Source organism: Anser anser (genome assembly GCF_964211835.1).
Source record: "Anser anser genome assembly, chromosome: 1".
NCBI classification, from domain to species: Eukaryota; Metazoa; Chordata; class Aves; order Anseriformes; family Anatidae; genus Anser; species Anser anser.
Genome location: NC_139720.1, coordinates 101,887,386 through 101,909,252, shown reverse-complemented (window position 1 = coordinate 101,909,252; position 21,867 = coordinate 101,887,386). Strand labels below are relative to the sequence as shown.

General features: G+C 46.7%; 1 protein-coding gene across 8 annotated transcripts; it reads left to right on the top strand.

Annotated features, from left to right (window-relative positions):
- Window positions 1–217: 217 nt before the first annotated feature.
- Window positions 218–21,763, top strand: CHD4 (chromodomain helicase DNA binding protein 4; the record flags this gene model as incomplete). Of its 8 annotated transcripts, none has more annotated exons than XM_083797823.1 (40): window positions 218–351; window positions 1,140–1,301; window positions 3,284–3,411; window positions 3,598–3,789; window positions 4,196–4,314; window positions 4,764–5,005; window positions 5,088–5,215; window positions 5,345–5,480; window positions 5,929–6,110; window positions 6,239–6,478; window positions 7,402–7,605; window positions 7,712–7,917; window positions 8,198–8,329; window positions 8,626–8,722; window positions 9,122–9,313; window positions 9,412–9,612; window positions 10,577–10,714; window positions 12,650–12,771; window positions 12,885–13,058; window positions 13,396–13,537; window positions 13,996–14,127; window positions 14,235–14,352; window positions 14,564–14,688; window positions 14,984–15,221; window positions 15,395–15,567; window positions 15,725–15,905; window positions 16,007–16,093; window positions 16,263–16,348; window positions 16,429–16,562; window positions 17,028–17,172; window positions 17,354–17,519; window positions 17,894–18,003; window positions 18,213–18,348; window positions 18,589–18,666; window positions 18,775–18,912; window positions 19,005–19,113; window positions 19,434–19,566; window positions 20,576–20,771; window positions 20,886–21,061; window positions 21,182–21,763. In XM_083797823.1, exons 2-40 carry the CDS (start codon window positions 1,205–1,207, stop codon window positions 21,197–21,199), a joined length of 5,751 nt encoding a protein of 1,916 aa, XP_083653949.1. In that variant the 5' UTR covers window positions 218–351; window positions 1,140–1,204. The 8 variants fall into 8 exon arrangements, with proteins under 8 accessions (XP_083653949.1, XP_083653948.1, XP_083653947.1 ...); XM_083797822.1 differs by having other exon boundaries at window positions 16,260–16,348; window positions 18,216–18,348; XM_083797821.1 differs by having other exon boundaries at window positions 16,260–16,348.
- Window positions 21,764–21,867: the final 104 nt, after the last annotated feature.

Genomic DNA, 21,867 nt, shown 5'->3' with positions numbered 1-21,867 from the left:
TATGGGATGTTGCTCGGCTTGGGGGGGGGGGAGTGGGGGTATATTATGGGATGTTTCCAGCCGGGGAGGGGGGGTATTATTATGGGATGCCGGGCCGGGCAGTGAGTGGGAAGTTCTGAGGGGAGGACGAATATTATGGGATGTCTCGGTTGGGGGGGGGGTTGCCGGGGAGATGGAGGCGGAGCCTGTTGCCGGGGTCCCGGGGCATATTATGGGATGGAGGCGGGAGGGGGGCGGGGCCTGGCCGGGTTTTTTCCCCTTTAAGAGGCGGTGCCGGGGCCGGAGCCATTTTCCCTTCAGCAGCAGCAGCAGCGGCGGCAGAGCGGAGCAGAGCCGGGGGTCTGGAGCCGGGTGAGGAGCCGGGAGGGGACGAGGGCGGGCAGAGCCTCCCACCACCTCCCGGGGCCTCCCCTACGCGGGCCGGCGCCCCCCTTTCCGCCGGTTCTCGTCCGCGGCTACCCCCGGGGCCGCGCTGTCCCCTCACGGGCGGCCGCAGGACGCGCCCCCCTTCCCCCTCCCGGCGCAGCACCGGGTCGGGGGGGGGGGGGGGTGGCCTCCCCGCCGGGCCCTGCCGCTTGCAGCTCGGCCTCCGCCCCGGCGGCCGTCCCCGGGGAGAGGCGGCCCCTCGCTGCCTGCGAGCCGGACTTCCCCGGCCCCGCCCCGCCCCGCGCCCCCGCCCGAGAGACCGTGCCCCCCCCCCCCCCCCGCCACCCCCGCCCTGCGCCGCGCAGCCCCGCTCCGGGCGGGGGCGCGGGAGCGGCGGGCAGCGGAGCGGGGCTGCGGGCGCCGCCGAGACGACGGCGACGACGACACCTTTTGTGCGGGGTCCCGGGGGTTCGAAATGACCTAGGGCTGTCGTTCCGGGCTGCAGGAGCTGGGAGGGTGCTCCCCTAGGACAGCTGCTCTGGCTGCCTTGCAGGGGATGAGGTGCTGACTCAGTTTAACGTCTAGTGCCTTCAAAGCCTGCCTCGTCGCGACTCCGATCTGATACCTGCTGCCAGCGTTTCTGTTATCCGTAGGCTCCAAACGCAGTGAAGTTGCTAGCTAAGCTTTCTCGCAAGGATCCTCTTGGTAGCACTATTGCTTGGAAAACCAGAGTTCGTACCTGCTATAACTTTCTCTTTTTCTTTTCAATGAAGTACTGGCTTGACTGGCAAGAAGACAGCACCTTCTATAAGCCCGGGCCTCCCCCAGTCTGGAGGACATGGCATCGGGCATTGGATCTCCCTCACCCTGCTCCGGGGGCAGCGATGATGATGAGATGGAGATTCTGTTGAACAACGCTATCCCCCAGCACCAAGGTATCGAGGGCCTGCAGGGCCCGTGTGTGAAGTGGGGTAATGCTCCTCTCACGATGGGTATGTGAAACGCGTGATCTGCGGGGGGGGGGTATCATTTTTGACTAGGAGTCAGGCGTGCGGTTTTGATTTGGATATCAGAATCCTGGGGTTACTTCAAATCGCGAGGCTCGTGGCTTCGCGTCAGGTGGAGCTGACTTTGTTCCGAGACATCGCGGGTTGTCGGGGGCGCATGCTTTGAGGAGGTGTGAGGGGTGGAGGCAGTGTGTCCAATTCTGACAGGCTATGAAAATGTCTGCAAGTTTCATCTCTCACGAGTGGGGAGGGGAATGGGGGGCACTATGTGAAAGGGCAGAACGTCTGGCTTTTTCATCAGGGATCTCAGACCTGCTGACGTCCAGAGCCAACTGCCCTGGGCTGTTGCGTGACCCACTTTTTCTTCACCACACCCAATTATTGAGGCTTCTTGTGGTTCTTGCTCTGTGCTGTCTGCTCACCTTTGCTTTTCTTGTAGTCTTTGTACCTTGCCTTTTCCCTCTTGCTTGCATCCTCATCAACATCAGACTGGAGTTAGAGCCCTGGGTACTCTTCTGTTTCTGGTGGTATCGCTGCATGTCCATGGAGCAAGTCCATAAACATCTGGATTCTCTGCTTCCTTGTAAAATGGAACGCGTATCCTAATGTGCTGGACTGTAAGACAAGTTTGACTTTTCTTACCAGGTCATGCTGTAGTGTTGTTGTAGTATCATATGAGAAAATGTTGCATCTGGAAAGGGAAAGTGATGTTAAGGGCTTCTTGGCTTTTTTGTTTGCTTGGCTTTTTCTCTTGAGGTTTGACTCTAGGTGCCTTCTGGTCCCGCTAAAATCTTAGGTAGGGGGAAGATTGTCAGTAAGCCTTGTAAGGAAAATCTTGGTGAAGAAAAACTTAAAATCATTGCAAACTTAAGAGCTTTAGGAGATGCATTGGAAGGGATGGGACACTAGAGGCTCTAAATCGGAACTAGCAGGAAAGGAAGATGTGGAATCTCTGAAGGAACTGGTGTTGCAGGACCGTGCGAGTGAACAGATAACTAATTGGCTGGCAGCGTGTCAGGGATGCAGGGACCCCAAATTCTGAGAGCTCTACCTGCGTCACCTCATCCCACCGCTGCAGCTCTCTCGACCTGTGGCTTCCTCCATCCTGCCCAGCTCCTGTGGTCAGGAGGCCATTTTCCCTTGGAGGGAGAAGGAGTGACTCTGGCTGTGTGCGATGGGCGGGGCGGCAGGGGAGGGCGAATGGCTGGGCTGCTCCCGCAGACTGCCACAAAGGAGCAGTGGGCTGCCCCTGCCCCGGGGGCCTCGGGGAGCCAGGCCAGGCCGCTGCGGGGAGCCAGGCCATGGGGATGGGAGCTTGCACCGCCCTGCCCAAGGGGTGAGCTTGCTAGCTGTTGGCATAGAGGGAAGGGCTGGGGGGAGAAAGCTGCGCCAAATCCAAATCAGAACCGAGCTGCTGAGTAGCAGCTTACCTATGGAGGAGGCCAAGTAGTGGCGTACTGGACTGTACTTTGCATGCTGCTGTAGGATGCTCTGCCCAGGTAAAGAGGTTAAGTAACTTATCTTATGGAGACCTGAGGACTGAAACAGTATCCTGTTCATGTTCTCCAATATATTCACTACTTCAACTCCTTTAGATGTGGCCATCTACTCTCTGCCCTTTCCTCTTATTCGGTTAGGGCAAACTTCTGGTCCTTGAGATCTGAGTGCAGCTCTGCTTGGAGAAGGAATACTGTGGAAATAGGCCTTGTTGAAGGGAGGGAGGAAAATGTGTTCCTTACCATATGATTAAGTAGTATATGTTATAAACTGTAACAGGGTAAGAGGTTGTAAATGCTTCTGTATTTGTAAGTATGTAGCAACTAGACAAATCAAGTGAAGTCTGTGAGAAGAGTGCTATGGTGTAGTGCACAGATGGAGGTTGAAATTATACGTCACTGTTTCCCCTCCAGAGCCTGAAGAAGACCCGGAAGAAGAGCTTCTATCTGAAGCTGAAACACCCAAAATCAAGAAGAAGAAGAAGCCCAAGAAACTAAAGGAACCCAAAGTGCCCAAGCTCAGCAAGCGTCAGAAGAAGGAGGTGAGGAAAAGGATGTCTTGGATGGTGCTCAATGGATATGTGGCATGAGCAGACTGGCTTTGTTGTTGACCTAGAGCAGCAGTCTGTTGTACAAATCCTCTAGAGCTTGGGGAGAATGTGGCATTTAGTGCTTATCCAGGGTATTTTCTCACAGCTGCCTGATCTTCTCTCTCCCTCCCTCCCCAGCTGGGGGACAGCTCTGGTGAGGGCAATGAGTTTGTGGAGGAAGAAGAAGAGGTTCTGCGCTCGGACAGTGAAGGCAGTGACTATACTCCTGGGAAGAAGAAAAAGAAGAAATTAGGGCCTAAGAAGGAAAAGAAAAACAAAGCTAAGCGCAAGGAGGAAGAAGAAGAAGAGGAAGAAGATGATGACTCCAAGGTGAGAGGATACCCTGCTGATAGACTGCTTGTTACTCGCTTCCGTGTATCCGATTTTGGGGATCAGTGCTGTTTGTGACTGTGCATGAAGTGGGGATGGTTCAGTTTCTTCCTCTCCTAAACTTGACTGACCTGAATGCTTTCCCATCTTGCATGCCTTCCTCTCTCCTACCTTAAACACACCTAGAAAGTATATTGAATCAGCAGACTTTTCCCACCTCTGATGTTCTAGTGAGGCTGTGTCCTATGGTAGTGACAAGTGAAGGGGGGGGCTGGAGGTGGAAATCCCCCAGTCTTGACCCACTGGGTCATCTGTAGATGAAAGGTATATGATAATGTAGATTTATGGAAGCTCTTTTGTAGAGCATGTGCTTTTGCTCAGAGTTGCTGTGATTCTCTTTGCACAGGAGCCAAAGTCATCTGCTCAGCTCTTAGAGGATTGGGGCATGGAGGATATTGACCATATCTTCACAGAAGAGGATTACCGTACTCTCACCAACTATAAAGCTTTCAGCCAGTTTGTCAGGTGATCTGCAAGCCTGTAGCACTTGGAAGGGCTGCTGAAGGAAAAAAAAAAAGATGGGACAAGGACTGACTAGGTTTCATGGTTTTGGAACCTCAAGACACGTTAGAGACACTAGCATCCTACCTAGTGCGAAAACTGAAGCAACACTAAAATAATTGGTTCACATCTTTTGTTTTCGGTGATTGAAAATGATGCAAGTCCTTACTCCTAGTCCACTTTTTTCCCCCTAATGTGCTAAATTCCATTTTGATCTCCAAATCCTGGAGCATTTACCTCCACACTGTGTGAAGGATGGGAGTGGAGAGATTCATTGCCTGTTGAGATCAGAGATTAGAAAGGAATGTAGTTTGGGAGAGAAGTGCTGCTGGGGGGGGGGGGTAATGGGAGGAGAAAGAATCATCTAGACTTCAGGCTGGTTCAGTAACTCTTCCTTCCTTAACTGTATGCAGGCCACTTATTGCAGCCAAGAACCCTAAAATAGCTGTGTCGAAGATGATGATGGTACTGGGAGCCAAATGGAGGGAGTTTAGCACAAACAACCCCTTCAAGGGAAGTTCAGGTGCATCTGTGGCAGCTGCTGCAGCTGCAGCTGTTGCAGTAGTGGAGAGTATGGTGACAAACGTGGATGCTGTGCTGCCGCAGCCCCCTGTAGAGGTGCCGCTCAGGAAAGCCAAGACAAAGGAGGGCAAAGGTGAGATGAAAAATTGGACGGGGTGGTAGAGAGTGATGTCAAGGCAGTAATCCTTTTGACTCACAGGCTCCTCTGTTCGCAGGACCCAATGCCCGGCGGAAGCCAAAGGCCAGTCCTCGTATTCCTGATATCAAAAAACCTAAAACAAAGAAAGTGGCACCTTTGAAAATCAAACTGGGAGGATTTGGCTCCAAGCGTAAGAGATCATCAGTAAGTGACCCTCCTTCCTTGATATTCTGAGGAGGAGCTATGACATGGTAGAGATGCTGGGATCTGGGTCTGATTGCTGTCCCCAGCGTGCATGCCTGAGAAGCACATATTTCTTCTTCCCTACCTCAGAGTGAAGACGATGATCTGGATGTGGAGTCAGACTTTGATGATGCCAGCATCAACAGCTACTCTGTTTCAGATGGATCTACCAGCCGTAGTAGTCGCAGTCGCAAAAAACTCAAAGCTGGGAAAAAGAAAAAGAAAGGTATTGCTGCTTTCTGTCAGTTGGAAACAGAATTGCAGCTAAGTGTATAGAGAGATGAGAGGAATGTCTGTGCAGCATTTGGGTCCTTATCAGCGTACTTGAGGGAGGAGAATCCTTCATTGAGGAAGGACCTGATTTTACTTCCAGTAAAGAAAAGGTGTCCAGGAATTCTTTTTCTCTTTGGTAGAGGAACAGATAGTGCTGAGTTTCCCTGGCCTAAGCTATACCTTTAATTTCATGGGTAGAAGGAGTCCCAGGTGGTTTTGTTTCACTTCTGTTTCAGTTTTTACCCCCCTGCCTTGTTTATTACAAGGATAGAGAGATACAGAATCCAAAACTCACTCTGCAACTGTGTAGTCTGTTGGTGCTGAGGGAGCACCAGCCCTTGCTGCAAGAAGCTTGTATCTGCTGTGCCTTGTACTATTCTAACTTCCCACATCCTCTGCAGGTGAGGAGGACTCCACAGTGGCTGTGGATGGCTATGAGACTGATCACCAGGACTACTGTGAGGTGTGCCAGCAGGGAGGAGAAATCATACTGTGTGATACCTGCCCTCGTGCCTACCACATGGTTTGCCTCGACCCAGACATGGAGAAAGCCCCAGAGGGCAAATGGAGCTGCCCTCACTGTGTGAGTACTGGATTCCTCTGAATTTGTTGTCAAGGGGGAAGGTCAGTTGACTTGATACTGTTCTTCAGCGCTAATGAAGATAATCGTGAATGCGTCAGTCTGATTTTTCTGATTTCCTACTCCTGTAGGAGAAAGAGGGCATTCAGTGGGAAGCAAAGGAGGATAACTCTGAAGGTGAGGAGATCCTGGAAGATGTTGTGGGGGATGCTGAGGAGGAAGATGACCATCATATGGAGTTCTGTAGAGTCTGCAAGGATGGAGGAGAGCTGCTATGCTGTGATGCTTGTCCTTCGTCCTATCACATCCACTGTCTGAATCCCCCATTGCCAGAGATTCCCAATGGGGAGTGGCTGTGTCCTCGCTGCACTGTAAGTTTCTGCTATACCACTCTCCTGTTGCTAAAAGAGCAGATGGATCTGTTCCCTTTTGAACATCACATTTTCCTGGAAATGCTAGGTCCTCAGAGAAGGCTATTGCATTTTTGTCATAGTTTGCTGAGGTCTGGATCTCTATGGTTGGATGTAGCTTGGTTGTTTTTACTCTAGAGAGCAGGAAGTACAGGATTACAGCAATTGAGTTTCATGAGGTTTGCCCATGTGTGAAGTAGTTGGGCAGTCTTGGGTCCAGGATGCCAAAGCTGTTTTCTTGGGCCCTGTGTGTATGTAAAAGCAGCAATATGAGTGCAAGCAAATTCAGCACTTAAATATTTTAAGCTGATACTGAGCCAAACAGATTTTGTACTGCAGGCTCTGTAATGCCAAGCCCTCTCTTAGTAGATGGTCAGAAGTTTCACACTGTTGCAAGATGTTACTGAAATGAAGTATTATAAATGGCATTAGATGCTTTCAGTAAGTGATGAGGACTTCAAAGATAATGAACAAAATAGAATCTGCTTCAGGGTATATCCCTATACTGGGCTGATAGTTCCACAGAAAAACACTTTCTGTACATTGGAGTTCTGGTTGGATGGACTGACATTAAGCCCAGCAATTTGTGTATTTCATGTGGAACTTCTGATTTTTTTTTTGTGCCCTGGGGAGACAACTAAATTAAGATACTGAATTGGATTCCCCAGTCTTGGTTGGGAGGGGAGGGAAGACAAACTAGAGAAAGCTCAGGGAAATGCTGGAAATAAGAGGATAAAAGCTTCCAAGCCCAAAGAGTAAACTCCACCTGTGTAGTAAAGCTATAACTAAGGAGGAGAACTGTGACGCTTTGAACACCCTCTACTCCTCAGCACTTGTGGTTAGAATACTTGCAGTCTGATATAATAATCTGTCTAACTTTTTAGTGCCCTGCTTTGAAAGGAAAGGTGCAGAAGATCTTGATCTGGAAATGGGGTCAGCCCCCAGTTGGTCCCCCACCACCACGTCCACCTGATGCAGACCCTAATGCTCCTCCTCCTAAGCCTCTGGAGGGTCGGCCTGAAAGGCAGTTCTTTGTCAAATGGCAGGGCATGTCCTACTGGCACTGCTCTTGGGTGTCAGAGTTGCAGGTGAGTTTAAGACTCTTAGCTATCCACCCTTATGATAAGGTTATTTCTGTGGGTAGTTGAGGGGGAGAGATACTTATGATCTTTTAACTCTTTGTCCTGACTCCAGCTGGAGCTGCACTGTCAAGTCATGTTTAGGAATTACCAACGCAAGAATGATATGGATGAGCCACCCTCAGGGGACTTCGGAGGTGAAGAGGAGAAAAGTCGAAAGAGAAAGAACAAGGACCCCAAATATGCTGAAATGGAGGAGCGCTTCTACCGATATGGGATCAAGCCGGAGTGGATGATGATCCATAGAATCCTTAATCATAGGTAGGGAAGGAAGCAAAGACAAATTACTCTCATTTAAATACCTGTCCCTGTGGAAGAGCAGGAGGATTTTCAACAAATGCCGTAGGGTTAAGGGAGAGCTGATGAGCTAAGCTGCATTGTGAATCAGGGGGAAAAATGGGAGTTCTTTTGTTTATATGACAAACATTGTTCTTGTGTTTCTGTTGCTTCATTAAGGGATCCTTTTCTTCTCTCCCACTTGAGTGGATTGAGTGAATGCTGTCTTTTCACTGTGCTTAAGACTTACTGGTTTCTCCCTCAGTGTGGATAAGAAGGGGAATGTCCACTATTTGATTAAATGGAGAGACCTGCCCTACGACCAGGCATCATGGGAAAGCGAGGATGTGGATATCCAAGATTATGACCTTTACAAGCAAGCCTACTGGAATCACAGGTAGGAGAAAATAACTAGAGGTCACGTTCCTCTATCTCAACAGAAAGTATTTGAGTATGTCATTACCTAGCACTGGCTGCATACATGGAGATAGCAAAGAAACATCTTTGTGTTGCTGTCTCCTTATTCCTTTGGGCAGGAACCTTATACCTCTCCATCAGTTCATGAAGGTTCCAACTTTGTTCTCTTGATCATATTTGAGTTACACGATTGCCCCCCGTTCTTTGTGATAGTTTTCCCTTGGACTATTACAAAAGCCATTAAACTTGCATATTCTTGGGACTGTCTCTGCATAGGGAGCTGATGAGGGGTGAAGAGGGAAGGCCTGGTAAGAAGCTAAAGAAAGTGAAGATGCGGAAACTGGAAAGGCCCCCTGAAACTCCCACGGTAGATGTAAGTTACTGTTCACTGCTTTGGTGCCATCTGATGGAGCTGGTTATTTTGAGTGGGGCCGGGGCTTGGTAAATGGGCAACCAAAGGGTGACAAACACAAGGCTTATAATTCCTTCCAGGCCTAAAAAGTAAATGGATTCATACAACCTTCAGACAAAGGCCTAGCTTTTGTAAACTGGAAACAGACTGGCTGGCTATTGGTAGAAAGAGCTTGTAAAAAAAAAAAAAATGGGCGGGTTGATGGACACTTTCTGGCTCTTTAGGGATTTAGTACTGGACTTAATCTGGTGGTTTTTAATGGAGTCTCATCTACACTAGGGAATATGTATTGACTAGGAAAGAACTCTTGGTAATTGTATTGCTAAGGTAAATCTCAACTCTTCCTTCTTTCTGCTGTAGCCAACAGTGAAATATGACCGGCAACCTGAGTACCTTGATGTAACAGGGGGTACCTTGCATCCATACCAACTGGAAGGGCTGAACTGGCTGCGTTTCTCTTGGGCTCAGGGCACAGATACAATCTTGGCAGATGAAATGGGTCTGGGAAAGACTGTGCAGACAGCTGTGTTCCTATATTCCTTATACAAAGAGGTGAGAGGCAAAACATAGCTGGGAGAACACTACCCAGGAAGATGCTGCTTGAGTGAGTGGATGCATTCATCTAATGGTCTTACTGATTCTGTTCATAGGGCCACTCAAAGGGACCCTTCTTGGTGAGTGCCCCACTCTCCACTATCATCAACTGGGAACGAGAATTTGAGATGTGGGCACCAGATATGTATGTAGTGACCTATGTTGGGGACAAAGACAGCCGGGCCATCATCCGTGAGAATGAGTTCACTTTTGAGGATAATGCCATACGTGGAGGCAAAAAAGCATCCAGAATGAAGGTACAGAACTCTGCTGTATTGCAAGCCTGAGCTGGAAGAAGAGATGCACTAGACTGGCTTTCAGCAGCCAAGATTCAGATATTCTGAAATCCCTGGGAACTGACTATACTTCTAGCTTTGCAGGGGAAATAACTACAAATCGATGACTACTGGGTATTTAGTTAGACTCCTTTTCTAGACTGTTCTAAGCACTTACTGGTCTGAACCATACAGCACTGAAGAAAAAGGGTGTTGGCTAAAGCAATACTGGCTATAGGCAAGCCTTTTTATTCTTCTGCTTAATCTGTGAAGTTGTATATCATACTTCCTACAGATCTAAGTCAATGTCAGAATTGCCAACCTGCATCAATTTGACTCTTCCTCCTTAAGTCTGTATGAGGAACTGGCTGGTGGTAAAGCCACATCTAGACATCCGAGAAGTTGCGTCCTGTGCCCAGATAGGAAGGAAGATCCTGATATAGGTGGCTGTTTTTTAATAGAATTTTAGTCTAGCTACCAGCTTTTTTTTACTAGGAAAAGTTTTCCCAGTGGCAGAGTTAAATAGGACTCCTTGGTTTCAGTTCCCTTGAAGTTTATCTGCACAAAGTACTAACAAATTTAAATTTTTCTGATAAGCTATTTATCTAAGTCTTAACTTTTTGATGAGCTACATATCACCAGATCTTTCCATAACATTCCTCTATTCACTGCTTACTTGTAAACTTGTTTCAAGACTTGGTTACTGTCCATAAGTAGTAAGTAACAATGGGGTTGAGGAGACTTACTTGAGTAAAACAAGTAATAGGGGATTGAAGAACTGGAATGCTTGGGTAGTATTTTGAATCTGTTGACAGAAAACAGCGTGTCAAAACCATTTTTCACAGTTCAACCATGGCTTGTTGGAACAGCTTGGAGAGACCCTGCATCCCCTTTGTCTTGGGGCATTCCCTTATCTCATTATCATGTCCCTCGTTTTCCTTTGCAGAAGGAAGCTGCTGTGAAGTTCCATGTGCTTCTCACCTCCTATGAACTGATCACAATTGATATGGCCATACTAGGGTCTATTGACTGGGCCTGTCTCATTGTGGATGAAGCTCACCGACTGAAGAACAATCAGTCTAAGGTACAGAAAAGCATAGGTAATAAGGTTTATAGGCATGACACGCGTTGCAGAGATTGTTCAGAAGAATAGATTGCTGTTCCTAAGCAAGTAAGTTTGTCTGCCAGCTCTTAGTCATATGTTTGACAGCAAATTTGATGCATTTTCTTAAAGGCGGGGAGGGGTGGGGGGAACAACCTTCATTTTGATTATAACTGGTAACAATTTCACTTGTCATGTGTCTCATTCATTAAAACAGTTTCCTTTCTGGTTGAGTAGGCAATTGGTGTATACTGGAAAACAAAAAAAACCCTGGATGTTTTAAAAAAAAACAAACAAACACGCAAAACCTGGACGTTTTTTCTTAAAAACAGGCTTCTCTGGAAGCAGATCATATACCTGCAACAGCTCTATTCTGAAAGGGTTTACCATATTGAGTGTAAAACAAGCTTCATGAGTACAATCGCCCTGCTTCCAGAGTAGTCTTGGTCTCTGCGTTCATCGAGCTTTGTAGCAGAGCTAATTAGATGTTATAGAAATGGGAGAGGTGGCCAGGAGTGTTCAACAATGCCTGGGCAAATGCTGAAAGCCATACAGCTGCTTTCATACAAGGCTGCACCTTAACTAAGCTTGTTTTAATTCAGTTGAATTGACTGTACTTTCTTAATCCAGCCCCTCCCTAAGCCCTTGTGCTTTAATTCTGGTATTGATTTGTCTGTCTTCAGCTGGATTCTAGGGCTTAGTACACTAAAAACAACTGTTACTGGAAATCTGGTTTTATAGGTTCTTGCAGACTGTAAGAGAAAGTTACTTCTTTGTTTAAAGAAAAAAAGTTTTAGCTTTTCAGATCCAAGTGTGAGGTATCTTTCCAATATATCACAGCTGTGCTTGATATCCAGTTTCCAGATCATGTTTGATTGTAGGCCCTAAAACTGGATGTTGTTCTGTGCTTAGAATTGAAATTATTGGAAATGGTAAAGAACACTTACTATTCATACTCATGAACTGAAAGAGAATATTAAGTCTCAAGGCTTCACTATGACTAAGTTGCAATTGGTTATCCACCAAGACCATTAAGTCTACCTTTTTCTAGATCGGTTTCCTGTCCCTTAAGGACAGCTTTAGGTGTTTGGATGCAAGACAGATCAGCTTTTTTGACAGGTGGTGATGTTTACCTACCAAAGGGTATCTTTTGCAGATATGAGTAACTTCCGTATTTGATTCCAAGAAAGGAATCCTTCTGGTATGGTAACCAAAATGAGTGGTGATATTTCTTTTGATTTTGTTTGCCACCTAGTACAAGCTACTCTCACACTGTTTGATGCTGTATCATGTTAAGTTTAAAACGAGCAAACAAATGGCCAAGTTCATAAATTACTGCTTTGTCAATTTGTGCTAGCAAACACTATATACTTGTGCTTTTCAGTTCAGAACCTTACCTGCTCACTAGTTCTGTCTGGAATTACTTCATTGTTGTGAATACCAGCACAAATTACTTTAAAGGCACATTGGCAAACCCTTAGCTCTTTCTCCTCTGCTTGTTCAGAACTCTGGAATGCTGCCAGGATTGATATGAATAGGAAGACTGACTTAGTTATTTCTAGAAGTCTCGAGGCAGAGAAGTAAGAATGTAGAACGCTAATTTAGAGGAAAAAGTACGTAGTATAGCAGTCTGGAAAAGATTGGTGGTCTGAAAGCTTGTAACTTAAAAAAGCAAGGGAAACTTTCTAGCACCTGATGGCTTGTAGGACTTGCTGCAGTCATTTGTTATGCAGAAGAGTGATCCAAATAAGATCAGTCTAGTGGCCCTGACTGGAATGAGAGCTACTTGGAGCTCTTATCCAAACAGCTGATACGATCTAAATCAAATTCTAGCTTGTTCTTTTTTCTAGGACTTTTTTTTGTAGGACTGTGACTTAAGTCTTTGTGTCTCTCCCTCTTCCTTCCCTGCTTTTCCAGTTCTTCCGTGTGCTGAACGGTTATTCACTCCAGCATAAGCTGCTGCTTACAGGAACTCCCCTGCAGAACAACCTGGAAGAACTGTTCCACCTGCTGAACTTCCTGACACCAGAGAGATTCCAGTATGTCTTGCAGTGCAAGTCCAGGCAAAGCCTGCTTGTCTTCAAACTCCTATCCCCCCCTTTTTTTTTGCTTTTTCCTTTGTGGATTTTGCTGAATGTCTGTTTCTCTGCAGTAACTTGGAGGGCTTCTTAGAAGAGTTTGCGGATATAGCCAAGGAAGATCAGATTAAGAAGCTGCATGACATGCTGGGCCCACATATGCTGAGGCGTCTCAAAGCTGACGTTTTCAAGAACATGCCATCTAAGACAGAACTTATTGTCAGAGTGGAGTTGAGCCCCATGCAGAAGTGAGTGTGGGGATGGATGGAGCGTTTGCTGTGGAACTACTGTTGCTCTGTTCTGCAGTTCCAAAGAAGCTGCTGAAACAGCCTTAGCCTCACTGTAGAGCTTTCTGCACAGCGGATAGGAGGAAAATTTCCTGCTGCTGCTGTAGTTGAGGGGAGGAATAGTCCTGTGGTCTGATGTAAGGGTTAAAAGGATAGTAACTGCCAATGGCAGAGCCTAGGTAGTTGCCAGGTAGTGCCAGGAGCTGTACAGAAGTTAACAAAAGAGTATGTTGCTCTCATGAGGGGTGCCTGGGGCGTGTGTGTGTGTCTATATGTATATATTTTTTTCCCTTTTCAGGAAATACTATAAATACATTTTGACAAGGAACTTTGAGGCACTGAATGCACGTGGTGGTGGTAACCAAGTTTCCTTGCTGAACGTTGTTATGGATCTGAAGAAGTGCTGCAACCACCCCTACCTCTTTCCTGTGGCTGCTATGGTATGTCCAGTTGCTGACTTACTCTTATATAAGCAAATTCCCTGCTGGCTGTTACCAGGGAGACCGTGAGCTCCATGGCAAGTATGGAGGGATTCCCTTTTCATTCTTGTGCTTTTTTTCCCCATCTTGTATATTTCTGCCTTTATGTAGACATCACGTACTGGAAGGCCTCTCCTTTTCCGGTATCTTTATTGAGAAGTAGGAACATCTTTTGATTCACACAGGATGAGGGAGACAGAGTAGGGACTGAGTCAGAAAGAAGAAGGGATCTAGGAGTTAAATTGCAAAATAAGTAGCACAGGCTGGCACTGATGTTTTGTATAAGTAATGCTATGCATTGTGGTTTTACTGAGTTAAATGACTAGACGTGAGTCAGCATCTGAAGAACACAGCTAGGGACTAATATCAAGCAGAAGCAGTTTTCTTCTCTTACCCCTCACTTTTTTTTTTCTTTTTAGGAAGCTCCAAAGATGCCAAATGGCATGTATGATGGTAGTGCTCTTATTCGAGCATCTGGAAAGCTGTTGCTGCTCCAGAAGATGTTAAAGAATCTCAAGGAAGGAGGTCACAGGGTGCTCATATTCTCTCAGGTATGTGAGGGAAAACCTTAAAGCTGGGACTTCTGTTCCTGAGGAAAGGAGCCTGTTCTGGTATCCCCTTGTCCCTCAATTTTTTTGTGGTGATTTTTGATATGCAGATGACTAAAATGTTAGACCTTTTGGAAGACTTCCTAGAACATGAAGGATACAAATATGAGCGGATTGATGGAGGAATCACAGGCAATATGCGTCAAGAGGCTATCGATCGCTTCAATGGTAAGAATTCTCCTCTGTGTTTTATGTACAAAATTAAATTTCTTGCTTTGTATGTGCTTAGTGTTCAATATGGGATTGTTGATAGTGGCCCGAGTCTTCTGTTGCTCTCCTGGAATCTTAAACTGGTAGTGATTCCCCTGAGATGGTAAAATCCTTGTTTGAGTAATGTGCTCTTCCTTGATTACTTCTGTTCTCTTCTTTTTTTTCCAAGCTCCTGGTGCTCAGCAGTTCTGCTTTCTGCTTTCAACTCGAGCTGGGGGTCTTGGTATTAACTTGGCCACAGCAGATACTGTGATTATTTATGATTCAGACTGGAACCCCCACAATGATATCCAGGTGAGTTTGAATGAGACTACTCACTATATGGAGTCTTTGTGAGGAAGAAGGGAAGTGAAAGCATCAGAGGGAGTGAAGGAGTTTGTGGTGACTTCCCTTCTAGAAACATGCAAAATTAGAGCAGTGAGGATGGGTGGAGGTGGAAAGTGAACAAGCAGAGGATTCTTCCAGGGCATGTCTTAACTAATGTTAAGAGCAAACATGAAGGCAACTGGGAAACTTGCGGAGGTAGGTGGGGTGTAGCAGGCAACTGCTTGTGTTGCTCTAGACTGTTCTGAGTGTCTCCCTCTTCCAGGCCTTCAGTCGTGCACATAGAATTGGACAGAACAAGAAAGTGATGATATACCGCTTTGTGACAAGGGCCTCAGTGGAGGAGCGTATCACTCAGGTGGCCAAGAAGAAAATGATGTTAACTCATCTGGTGGTGAGACCAGGATTGGGCTCCAAGACAGGCTCCATGTCAAAACAGGAACTTGATGACATTCTCAAATTTGGCACTGAAGAGCTCTTCAAGGATGAGGCAACTGAGGGTGGTGAGTGCCTGAAAGTAGAACTGAAGGAGGTGGGGAAGGACTGAATCCTTAGCCTAGCTAGTAACTGTAGGCACAGTACTGATCAGAGCTCTACAAAGAGGTCTAGGGTGCCATATCCTCTCATAGTCCCTTGAGATCCACATAGCAGATGTCTGTCTGTGCTTCTCCCTCAGGGGATAACAAAGAAGGTGAGGACAGCAGTGTTATCCACTACGATGACAAAGCAATTGAGCGCCTGTTGGATCGGAACCAGGATGAAACAGAAGACACAGAACTTCAGGGCATGAATGAGTATCTCAGCTCCTTCAAAGTGGCCCAGTATGTAGTTCGTGAAGAGGAGATGGGGGTGAGTATGAGGTGGATATCAGCTAGGGTCTTCTGGTGAATTGTATAAGATCAGTTAAGTAAATCAAGCTCTGCTTTTAAGGGCAAGTAGGCATAAATCTACTCAGGCAGGTTGGGGTATGTTACATAAGGCTCTTAGTTGTACCTCTGTGTGGCAGGAGGAAGAAGAGGTTGAACGGGAGATCATAAAGCAGGAGGAATCAGTGGATCCCGATTACTGGGAGAAACTGCTCCGTCACCATTATGAGCAGCAACAGGAGGATCTGGCCAGGAATCTGGGCAAGGGCAAACGTATTCGCAAGCAAGTTAACTACAATGATGGCTCTCAGGAGGATAGAGGTACAAAAATCCACAGGAACCTGGGGGAAAGGGGTGTAAGTATATGTTACTGGGAGAGTAACGGAGTAGCGTCTCAGGCTCACGTGCTGTTTTTCTTTCAGACTGGCAGGATGACCAGTCAGATAATCAGTCAGACTATTCAGTTGCTTCTGAAGAAGGAGATGAGGACTTTGATGAGAGGTCTGAAGGTAAGTTCTGGTGAAGCCAGAGTTCCTGGGTCACTTTCTCTGCATGTAGTAACAGCTGGGACTTTGGATGCTTGGTACACTTTGTGGTGCCCTTCTGCAAGGGAAGTATTCACGCAACAATATGCTGTGCATTGTCTCTCCTCCTTAGCTGCGTTTCTCTCTTCAGCAGCTCGTCGGCCTAGCCGCAAAGGCCTGAGAAATGATAAGGATAAGCCCCTGCCTCCTTTACTTGCCCGTGTAGGAGGGAACATTGAGGTAAGTAGCAGCAGGATAGGTCTTTAAATTCTAGTTGCTTCTATATGGCTGTTTCCATATCCATCTTTCCTTCATTCTAGGTCTTGGGTTTCAATGCCCGCCAGCGGAAAGCCTTCCTTAATGCTATCATGCGCTATGGAATGCCACCTCAGGATGCGTTCACCACTCAATGGCTTGTTCGGGACCTCCGGGGCAAGTCAGAGAAAGAATTCAAGTAAGTGCATTAGGCAGGGATTGCAACATTTAGCCCCTTTGAGGAAGAATGAAAAATGGCCCTCTTCTGGCCTTTTTGTAAAATATTAGTTTGTCCTTTGCGGGGGGCAATGAGGAGAGACTAGGACCTGGGGGAGACTAGGGTATTGCTCCTAGTTCTCTTCCTTGGACTCAATTCATCAGTCACCAAAATCAAATGCTTGCATAGCCAGGCAAGCACATAATAATACCTTCCAAGTTCTTTCCAGGCTTACAGTTGCTTCTGGCTTAACATTAAGTCAGCTGTGTCCTCTGTGAATGTAACAGTTCTGTAAGGAAACTCTCTCTTGAAGGGGGCCTGGAACCTCAGAAATTGTCATGATGGTTTAGAACGCTTGGGGTGACTTCCATTATCTGGGAAGGGGTCTGATGTATCTCCAGCTAACCTGTTTTGTGGCCTAAATTACTTGTCTTTTAACTGCTCTAGGGCCTATGTCTCACTGTTCATGCGCCATTTGTGTGAACCTGGAGCTGATGGTGCAGAGACCTTTGCAGATGGGGTCCCTCGGGAAGGTCTTTCTCGACAGCATGTGCTTACTCGCATTGGGGTCATGTCACTTATACGCAAAAAGGTAGGTGCCTGAGAGCACGGTAGCCTTCTCTCTCCATACAGCTTCTAGTTACTGGGGTGCTGAGCTAGTGAGTTCTCTTCTTCCCCACCTATTTCTTCGTGTTGAGTGATCTGTCTCTGCTAGTTTGAGGACAAGTTTTGTATGACTCTTCCTGTGATGTCTTTCTCTCCTTCTCTTGCAGGTGCAGGAATTTGAGCATGTGAATGGCCGCTGGAGTATGCCAGAATTGGCAGAGATAGAGGAGAACAAGAAACTTTCACAGCCAAGCTCCCCCTCTCCCAAAACTCCAACTCCTTCAACACCAGGGGATACACAGCCAAATACACCTGCCCCTGTCCCTCCACCTGGTGAGAGCTTCCCCCTTGTGAAATCCTGTGTCCTGACCTCATCCTGGCTCTTCCCCTCACCGGAGCTGTGGTGGTGGGGCTTGGGGGTGGACACAGATCAACTTACCTCTCGTGTTAGGAGGGCTGCCAAATATATTTGCAAACCCTTAAAGGCAAGAGAGGACACTAGCTCTCCTTGGATGAACAGATATAAGTGAGAAGTCGTGTGTTTGTGGAATGTGGTTTCATCTTGAGTGTTATTGGTCCCGTTTGTTTGGGCATAATCTCCAGGAGTGAAGGAGATGTGTGTTTGGTTACAATGAAGGAAAGACCTTACTGATGGCTTTTTTTCTTTCTCTTGTCTGCTGTGCTGCTGTGGGATGGGGAATATACAGAAGAGGGAGTGAAGGTGGAAGAAGGAGCCAGTACCAAGGAGCAAGGAGAGTCAGCTGAACCAGAGAAAGAGCTTAGTACCTCTGCTATGGAAACAGAGGTCCCTATGGAGGTGGGTGTTGTGTTGCTTGTTTGCCTCATGCAATTGCAAATGTCTCTACTTCTGCCCACGCTTACAGTTCTTGGAACAATGCTTAAAGATAACTCTTAGGTCCTCAGAGTTGGCCTAGCAGTTTTGTGCATCTTTACTTTCAAAACTGATTTGACTGTATTCTGTTTCCATGGGCTGCTTTGTCTCACTTCTCAATGACTTGTCCTCAGCAGTGTGCCCAGCCTGTGGAGACACCACCACAGGAAGCAAAATCCCCAGCGAATCCCACAGAAGCAGAAGAGAAAAAAGTAGAGGAACCGGAGGTGAAGGAAAGACCAGATGAGCCAATGGAAGTTGAAAGCAAAGGTATTTCTAGAGAGGTTGTTTAATACATAACATAACATGCACTAAAACAAACATACAAATGTCTTCCTAAAGCTGCATCTTCTCTGCCCTAATATTGCACCCTACAGAAACAGACATAATCAGTGGGGGACAATTCCAGGACTTCGAACAGGGAGTCAGGGAACAGTTTTAAGTTTCACAGATTCAGGAATAAAGCCTTGTACTTGCCAGCTACATTTCGTGTTCCCCTTTCTCCTGCAGCTGATGTGGAGAAAGTGGAAGACAGAGCACCTATTGAGAATACTCCTGAACCTCCTATAATCACCTTGGATGAGAAAGGTGAGTCATGTTCCATCCTCTTCCTGAGTCTATCTTTTGCAAGGATTCATTGTGGGTCCAACTTGCCGTGTTGTCTATGTTCTTTCTAATGACTTCCTGTGTGTACAGATGAGAAAAAGGAGGATGATAAGAGAGATGTGGTGATGCTGCAGAATGGGGAGATGCTGAAAGAGTCAGTAGATGAAAGGCACAAGAAGGCAGTAAAGCAACGGTTCATGTTCAACATAGCTGATGGTGGCTTCACAGGTACCAGACATCTTTATATACCTGGAAGTATAAGGTACTACTTGTTTTCGTGAAATAACTTTCAATTATTTTTGTGTATCTTGCCTTTCCAGAATTACACTCCCTGTGGCAGAATGAAGAGCGGGCTGCAACTGTCACAAAGAAGACCTATGAGATATGGCATCGGCGTCATGACTACTGGCTCCTTGCTGGAATTATCAAGTATCCTTACCCTGATAGACCAGTTCTCTCCCCTTGTACATAAACTATTACTGTGAAGGTGACCGTCTCAGGTCTGACTGCAGTACATTCAGTGAGTGTTTTTATCTTTCACCAGAGTGAAAGTGATGGTGGGAGGAGGGTTTTCCTGTCAGCACAGTTAAGATTTAGTAGGACATAGTTCTCATTCCTTTTCCTCGACTCCTGCTCCTCCCCTCTCTGCAAACCCTTTTCCCCCACCTCCTCTTGAGAACTGTATCTGCCTGAGCTGCATATTCCCTTGTTCTCACTGCCTTTGTTTGCCTGAGCTCATCCCATCTCAGTCATGGCTATGCCCGTTGGCAAGATATTCAGAATGATCCACGTTACGCCATCCTCAATGAGCCCTTCAAGGGTGAGATGAACAGGGGTAACTTCCTGGAAATAAAGAACAAGTTCTTGGCAAGGAGATTTAAGGTAAGGTGCTCTCTTCAGTGTGACAAGTGCCTTTCAGCTGGATGGGCCTTTAAGAACAAGATGATTGCCTTGTTGAGCTTGATGTTTTGATTTTTACTTTTTTCACTGAAGGGAAGGTTTCTGTAGTGCCTTTTATTTAAAAAAAAAAAAGTTACCAAAATCATGTAGTAGTGTCATGATAGGAGTCCTTTTCTTTTGAAGTGGTGTTGAGGAACTTGGTTCAGTGCACTCTCCGCTTCCCCCTCCTCCCAGTGTTGCTTCAACTGGCATGTAGGAGGCTGAAGGTTCAAGCAGCTGTTCCCACCACAAGTTCTGCCTGATGTGCTACAAACCATTCCATATACCTAAGCAGAATTTAGAAAAGTTGAATAACATTATATTGGTGAAAGAGTAGTTTTCGGTTTGTCCAAACCTACTTGAGAGTGACTACCATTTAGCTCTGGAAGTTAAGACCGACACAGATTAGGCCATGTAATTCTGAATCTTGGAACTAAACATTAATTTGATATAGTCTGGCTGATCAGCTCTGCTGTAATAGTATTCAAATTAATTTCTCCAAATGTCCCTGATATGCTGAACTGTTCTTTAAACACTTTCTGTACGTAGCATAGGATACTTCTCGCTCAGGTTCTAAGGAAAAGCTTTATCCCAAATGCTCCATGCAGAAAGAGTGAATGAGCAAGTAACTTGGTCCTCAAAAAGCCTTTAAAAATCTGAGCCATCTTAGCAGAAGAATAAGAATTTGAGTTTGTAGTAGTCTTATTAGACTAGACATACATAGCCTGGTTTTCCTGTGTACCTGGTCTGGCTTAATGGAGCTCTTCATTGTTTTGTGGTGTTTTAGGCCTTACTCAAAGATAAACAGAAGCTGGTGAAAGGGGTCTCGGGTGCAGAATCTCATCTTATGAAGCAGTAGAGAACTAGATCAAGAGCAGACTGAGGGGTGGTGCGAACAGGCTCCTTTTCCAGCAACTGCTGGAAGACTTCTCATTACTACCCTGTCTTGCAGCTCTTGGAGCAAGCACTGGTGATTGAGGAGCAGTTGCGACGAGCTGCCTATCTGAACATGTCAGAAGACCCATCTCACCCCTCAATGGCTCTGAACACACGATTTGCGGAGGTGGAGTGTCTGGCTGAGAGCCACCAGCATCTATCCAAGGAGTCGATGGCTGGGAATAAGCCAGCCAATGCTGTGCTGCACAAAGGTGATTGTGTGTGCTAAGCAAGAGTGGAGATGTTTAGCATCGCTGCCCCCTCCTGTCTCTGTCCTGTGCAGCACCTCTGCTTTCCTCCCCTGAATGTGTCCGTTTATCTTCCAGTTCTGAAGCAGCTGGAGGAGCTTTTGAGTGACATGAAGGCAGATGTAACTCGTTTGCCAGCCACTATTGCCCGCATCCCACCTGTGGCTGTGCGCCTCCAGATGTCGGAGCGCAATATCCTGAGCAGATTGGCCAACCGCAGCAGTGAGCCCCCTCCACCGCCCCCTCCTCAACAAGTACGTACCCTTGCTCATCCCTAAGCAGGCCTGTCTAGGGGTGGAAACAGCCCTGGTTAGGGATGTGTTGATGGTATAATATGATAGTATTGATTCAGGTCATGTTCTCTGGTCCTACAGGTGGCCCAGCAGCAGTGAGCCCCCAGCCCAGTGCTGTTAATCTTTCGGCCGAGCTGAAGTGACCCTCCCTCCCCTACCCCTTCACACTCTACCCCTCTGCCTGACATTCCTGACTGGGTGCTGTTTCCCTCCATGGAAGCTGCTGTGCAGGTCTCCGGGAGGAGGAGAGACTCCTTCCGCTGCAGCCAGCCCGTTGGAGCAAGGAGTGTGCTGAGGAGAGAGGGGGACATATGACGGACTCTGTACATAGTGACTGGAGGCCGCAGCGCCACGTCTGTTACACGGAGAGCCTGGCTACATTGCTCGCTGCCTTGGCCTGGGATTCCAGTTAATTTTTTTTGTTTTCTAATTTTATTTCGCGTTTGTTTACTGAGATGAGTGCACAGGTGAGACCAAGCAAAAAAAAAAAAGCCAGGACAGAGACAAAGCTACCTCCATCAAGATCCTTTTTAATACAGAAACTGACCGGACTTGTCCACTAATAACTATAATAAAAAAAAACCAACAACAAAACAAAAAACATAAAAAACAGAGCAAAATCTTGGTAAAACTGAAAAAAAAATAAAATTTCCTTGTATTTTATTTCGTTTCCCTTTAACAGCGTGGGGGGTAACAACCTGTGTGGGGAACGCGCTCTGTAGAAATAAGGGAGGGGCGGCCCTGAGGGGGAGGAGGGCGACGCCGCC